At 34.4% G+C, this 5,893-nt stretch overlaps 1 protein-coding gene across 2 annotated transcripts; it reads left to right on the top strand.

Annotated features, from left to right (window-relative positions):
• Positions 1-208: 208 nt before the first annotated feature.
• Positions 209-5,166, top strand: LOC113079415 (uncharacterized protein C18orf19 homolog B-like). Of its 2 annotated transcripts, none has more exons than XM_026251684.1 (4): positions 209-337; positions 2,644-3,082; positions 3,961-4,072; positions 4,153-5,166. In XM_026251684.1, exons 2-4 carry the CDS (start codon positions 2,679-2,681, stop codon positions 4,405-4,407), a joined length of 771 nt encoding a protein of 256 aa, XP_026107469.1. In that variant the 5' UTR covers positions 209-337; positions 2,644-2,678; the 3' UTR covers positions 4,408-5,166. The 2 variants fall into 2 exon arrangements, with proteins under 2 accessions (XP_026107469.1, XP_026107470.1); XM_026251685.1 differs by having other exon boundaries at positions 243-333.
• The last annotated feature ends 727 nt before the right edge of the window (positions 5,167-5,893 follow it).

Genomic DNA, 5,893 nt, shown 5'->3' with positions numbered 1-5,893 from the left:
GGATATAGTAAAATAGGATAAAATATATATATTTTTAATTTATTTTATTGTTATATTTTTCATGCAACAACTGACCCAAAAAAAGCAAAAATAGATTTAAAAAATACATGCAAAATAATAACAACTAAAAAAGTTGGAAAAAGGTGGGTGGATAAAAATTAGTGAACCTAAACTGAGGGCTCGTAACCGACCTCCAAAAGACTACACTTCCCATAATGCCGCGCGCAGCCGCTCCATGTGGAGTGAACGTGCGTGCACATGATGACATGTGTCTGGTGAAGTACGGAGTGCTGCGAGGACTCTCCTTAAACCCACAGCAGACCTTCGAGAGGTGTATGTAAGTTTCCACGCTGTTTCTAACAAACTATTTCTAACAGTTTCTACCAGCTGATACAATTGGTGTTGTTTTAGCTGTTCTGGTTCTGGCAGAGTGTATTGAAGTTCAGGGCCCTGTTAACTGAGCTTTGACGTTAGAGATTTTAGTTCTGTAAACGTCTGTCTGTCCTCTAAAGCAACCCCAGTGTCATACTGTACATAGAAGATCTATATTAAGTTGGGAGCAAACTGATGTTACTCCATAAATATAACATGTCAGGAATTTAATTTCGCCCCGAACGTCTGGTGGATTAAATGTGTTGAAACTCTTGTGACTGAACAGATCTCTTTATTCATGTAACTAACCAAAGCGCCGAGAATTGAGTTTTTCAGCTAAGATGGTTGGTCTTTTTCTTAGGAATTGAGAAAGATGTCAAAATTGAAGAAAATTTAAGGGGATGTTCTCAACACTAAAAAAAAATTATAAACAAATAAAAAAATCTAATTCAGCTGACTGGTTAAAATTTACCCAAATAATCTCTGGAATTGCAATACTTTTGTCTTTAACCTGATCAGTCTGCTTCCCACATATCCTTGGCACTAATTGGCTGCTTTTACTTCATTATTTAGCTTGTACAATATATATATATATATATATATATATATATATATATATATATATATATATATATATATATATATATATATTACAGGAGTTTCTTATGCTCATCAAGGCTGCATTTATTTGATCAAAAATACAGGAAAAAAATAATATTGTGAAATATTATTATGATGTAAAATAATTGTTTTCTATTTAAATGTACATTAAAATCTAACTTATTCCTGTGATGCAAAGCTGAATTTTCAGCATCATTAATCCATCCTTCAGTATCACATGATCCTTCAGAAATCATTCTGATATGCTGATTTATTATCAGTGCTGGAAACTGTTGTGCTGTTTAATTTTCTATATATTTTTAAACCTGTAATATTTTTTCAGGATTCTTTGATGAATAAAAAGTTTAAAAGAAGCGCATTTATTTAAAACCGAAATCTTTTCTAACAATATACATTACAGTTCAAAAGTTTGGGGTCAGTACATTTTTATTATTTTCATTTTCTGAAAGAAATTAAAACTTTTATTAAGCAAGGATGTGTTAAATTGACAAGAACTTCTTGTCAAGAAGTGATAGCAAAGATTTATATTGTTAGAAAAGATTTATATTTTGAATTTATGTTTCCCATAAAAAATATTTGGCAGCACAATACTGAAAACACTCTTCCTGAACTTTTATTGCTTTTCTATAGCATTGAGCCTCAAAGCTCAACTACCGGTATATTGGTTTGGTTTCTTCTTTAAACCAAAAAAGGTAAAATTATGCATGGTATAATAATGATATACTAAAATTAAACGAAACAAAAAAGAAAAAATTGTTTACCAAATATATATTTAATTTACAATTAAACAGATTAAATTTCAAATGACGGTAACATTTTACAGTACAATTTATATAATCAGGGCCCCAGACTAAGTTTTGAGAGCAGTGGCACCAGCACCTGATTTGGAAGCACCGAACATGTAATAATTTTACAAGTTTAGTTTTATAGAAACAGAGTTCAGAGTATTCAGAGCATTTATTTTTATTAACCAAAACAGTACCATTGTGAAATCTGTAACAGCCTAATCTTTCATACATTTGTTAGGTCATAATACAGCACTTCATTACCACGGTAAAAAATTAGCCTAACTATATGGTTTCTGTGGTGTTTGTATTGAAAAACAGTAGCCTAAAGACATTCAATTACAAATCCACATCAACTGATAGTAGCTATAATTAACAAAATAATGTAGTCGCATTAGTGCGTGATTGCGTCTGGTCACTGTAATAAATGCATGTGCTCTAAACTCATTTTACACAGTTTTCTTTTGAGGTGAGTGGATAAAAGGTCTTTGTGTGACGCACAGTACATATGAGTACCGCTATTTTGTTCCACTTTTGACATGTTTGGCGTTTAACATATCTATCATGCGCACAGAGTGACAACGACTATCAGTTAGACAAAATGTCATTTATCAAGTGTGTTTAAGGTTTGTTAAACCCCGCTGCAAACACCTCTTAAGCAGACAGAATAATGTTAGTGGGCATTTTAAATTGTTCATAATTTTTTTCACTGCTTAGAACGATTATGTTATGTATAAACATTTGTATGTAAAATTGTTTAATTTAAATAACAAATTAAATTTTTTTTATTTTTCAGACTAATCAGCAAGATGTTCATAATTTGGGTGTAACTGATGTTTGACACTAACCTCTTTGGGTTGTCCAGGTCCAGTAGGTGGCGCTCTGTAGGGGGAGGAGGTGATGCAGAGGATGTGGGCTCCAGTCACGGTGCGGCGTGTGGTCCTGCTGCGCTCCGCGTACTTTGGTCGCACCTGGGATAAGGGGGAGCTTCCTGTGACCGTCCGGACCTCACGCTACTTCAGATGCACTAATGTCACCCAGACGAAGGAGGGCCTCAAAACGTCCACAGAGGAAGAAACGGCATTAAACCCTCGGCAGAGTCCAGCTGGGACTGAGGGTCTTTATAAGGCAGATTCGGCATCTGCCCCTCAGAATAAGGGTGATGTCGACCCTCTGCAGGACAAGTCTATCGGGCTCTTTCAGAGATTTAAAAAGACGTTTAAACAGTATGGTAAAGTCATGGTGCCTGTGCACATCGTCACGTCCACTGTTTGGTTTGGGAGCTTTTATTATGCTGCAATGAAGTAAGTGAACATGAGTCATGAGTAATGCACTCTTTAACAAAAAAAAAGTTCTATTTTAAAATGTTCTGTCTCTGTTTCGACTTGTCCAGCTTGTCAGTTCTTGTTCTGATTATTTTCTAATTTTTTTCAGTCCTGTAAAAATGTTGGATTATTTATATATTTAATTTGGTATTTTATTAATTATTATTCTTGGGTCTGAATGTTTTACAAAGATGGCCTTTTGTAAGCATGGACCTTAAAAAGACATATTTCTTAATTTAATTAGGGATAATTCTGCTGATAAATTCTGTCGATAAACAGCCGATATTAAAAATTATACACTATTTTCTTCATTAAACACAAAGCTAAAATCAGTCATTTTAAAAGTTGCAGCTGAATATAGACATCACAGTATAAAAATGTACAGTATGAAAAGTGAATATCCATTTGCTGAAGATTACATCTAACTGTTATTAAATTAGCAGATTTTAATAACTTTAAGATTAAGTGAATGTTAGATGACGACAGCTGTAATGTAAATGTTGAAATTAATTAAATTAGTAAAAATCTGATAACCAATATATTGTGCATTATAAAGTTTATGTAGTTTTATTAATATGATGCCAAATGTATGTGCATCATCATGCATGGTACATAACAGGCTTTACATGTTTGAATTCACTACATGAATTGAGATGCTTCAGAGACCAAACCTTACAGATCAAGCGTACTGGGATTAAGTGAGGCTGGCAGGGAGGTTGACTTTTAGCAGATAAAGTCCGTCTGAGCTTCAGCAGGTCAGACGAGCTTTAGCAGTGTCAGCTACTTCAATACAAACAGCACTTGATGGTTAAAAAAGCAAATGTGAGTGACATGTTAATGTTCTGCGTACTCCACAGAGGGGTGAATCTGGTCCCGTTTTTGGAGTTCATCGGTTTACCGGATTGGATGGTGGGAATTTTGCGGGATTCCCAGGGTGGTCATGCACTCACAGCCTATGCAATGTATAAGGTACATAAAAAAAACCTAAGATTATTTGATATGGATTTAAAATCTATATGTGCATTATTTAATAACTTTGTCTATCACAGCTCGCTACTCCTGCACGGTACACGGTTACACTGGGAGGCACCTCCCTGTCTGTACAGTACCTCCGCAAACATGGACACCTCTCCACCCCTCCGCCTGTCAAAGAGTACCTTCAAGACAAAATGGGGGAGACCAGGGAACGACTGACTGGAAAAATGGAGGAGACGAAAGAGAGGTTTTCAGAGAGAAAAGACCAGTTTTCTGAGAAACTGCAGGAGACGAAAGACAAAATTACTTTTCGTAAGAAAGCCGACTAGGCTGCATGGCATTGGGAAGAGAAATGTCACTAAAAACTCAGAAGCCTAGTGTGGAATGTTTCAGACAATCAATAATTGCTGTCATTAGGTATTTGGTTTTGACTTAAAGGGACAGTTCAGCTGAAATAAATAACCTTCTCCTGCAAAAAAAAATTTTTGGCCATTTTTTGGCCATATAATGCAAGTCAGTCAAGTCCAAATCAACTTTGGACCTTAATGACTGAAAAAAGTATTTTGTGTTCATACAGGTTTAAAATGACATGAGGGTGAATAAATGACAGAATTTTCATTTTTGGGTGAACTATCCCTTTAAGGAATGCTCACACACAGGAACCATCATCATGTCGAAATGGTTTCCATGCACTTAAATCTGCAAGTTGAGTGTTTTGGAGAGAAGCAAACTTGAACTAGCAATAAAACTAGAATTATATTAAGCCAAAATCATGTTAATTGTGTTTGTTTGAATGTATTTTACTTAAACTGTTTTAAGTATTAAAACTATTTCTACGTGATTTTTTTTTTTTTTAAATGTATGCATTTGTTATTTGAGTTGTTGTGCATATTGCCTGGTGATCTAGACTTTACAATGTCTTGAATTGCACTGTGTTTATGGAGTATCTGGACCGTTTAAACTCAGTGGGTAATAAAGATAATTTATTAGCCACTTTTTAGCCCAGTCAAAATGCATTACTGTACTGAAGAACACTAATCAACTTAATATGCCAGTGTTCATTGAGAGAGTAAAACGGTTGATGTGAATCATGTACAGGATATTTTTTTTACCTAACGTAAAAATGTAATTATTAGACACATCAGCAACTGGTACTTTTAGTTTATTAGTTTACTGCAGTTGGACAACAGCAGAAGTACAAGCATAAAAGTTTGACTATAACAGTGATAAGAGCAACATGTTTTGATTACTTTTTCTGAGAGAAAAAAAAAGTATTACAGTAACATACCTTATGTTTAAAACTAATTACACCACATTGATTTAAATAAAAAATATGTACATGTGCATGTATATAAAATGTCCACACACATGAACATGCGGAGTAACACAAGCCGGGGGAAATGTAGAGTGTAAAATGTCTTGATATTAGTGCTTTCTAATGCTGAATATCTGTTTTCAGACACTAGTCTAAACCTTTTCAGTTTTGTTAGTTTCTCTGTGCTTGTGCAAGAAAGAAAAGCTTCGAAAGCATTGCTCAAAATGTCACAACTGCTGTTAGTCAGGTGCTTGTAGTCAAAATGGCATCGCTATGTACATTATCTTCAGGTATATATCTATAGACATGCGAATACAAGCTACTGTACAGTGGAGCACCAGCACATAAATATCTGCAATTTAAAATAATTTTTGCTCCTATACATCACATACACAAGAATGTCTGAAATACAGTATATAACAAAAATAAGAATGTTAAAACTACATCTCTCATTTGGTTCATTATTAAACTTGTAAAGACAGGAAGCACAACACAGGGTG

Source organism: Carassius auratus, unplaced genomic scaffold (assembly GCF_003368295.1).
Source record: "Carassius auratus strain Wakin unplaced genomic scaffold, ASM336829v1 scaf_tig00027954, whole genome shotgun sequence".
NCBI lineage: Eukaryota > Metazoa > Chordata > Actinopteri > Cypriniformes > Cyprinidae > Carassius > Carassius auratus.
This window is presented reverse-complemented; position numbering and strand designations above follow the sequence as displayed.

Excerpts from the sequence above, each read along its gene's own strand:
- LOC113079415 (XM_026251684.1), top strand. The coding sequence starts at position 2,679 with ATGCAGAGGATGTGGGCTCCAGTCACGGTGCGGCGTGTGGTCCTGCTG. Across the intron at positions 3,083-3,960 it reads TTTTATTATGCTGCAATGAA|AGGGGTGAATCTGGTCCCGT; the intron begins GTAAGTGAACAT and ends CGTACTCCACAG. Across the intron at positions 4,073-4,152 it reads CAGCCTATGCAATGTATAAG|CTCGCTACTCCTGCACGGTA; the intron begins GTACATAAAAAA and ends TGTCTATCACAG.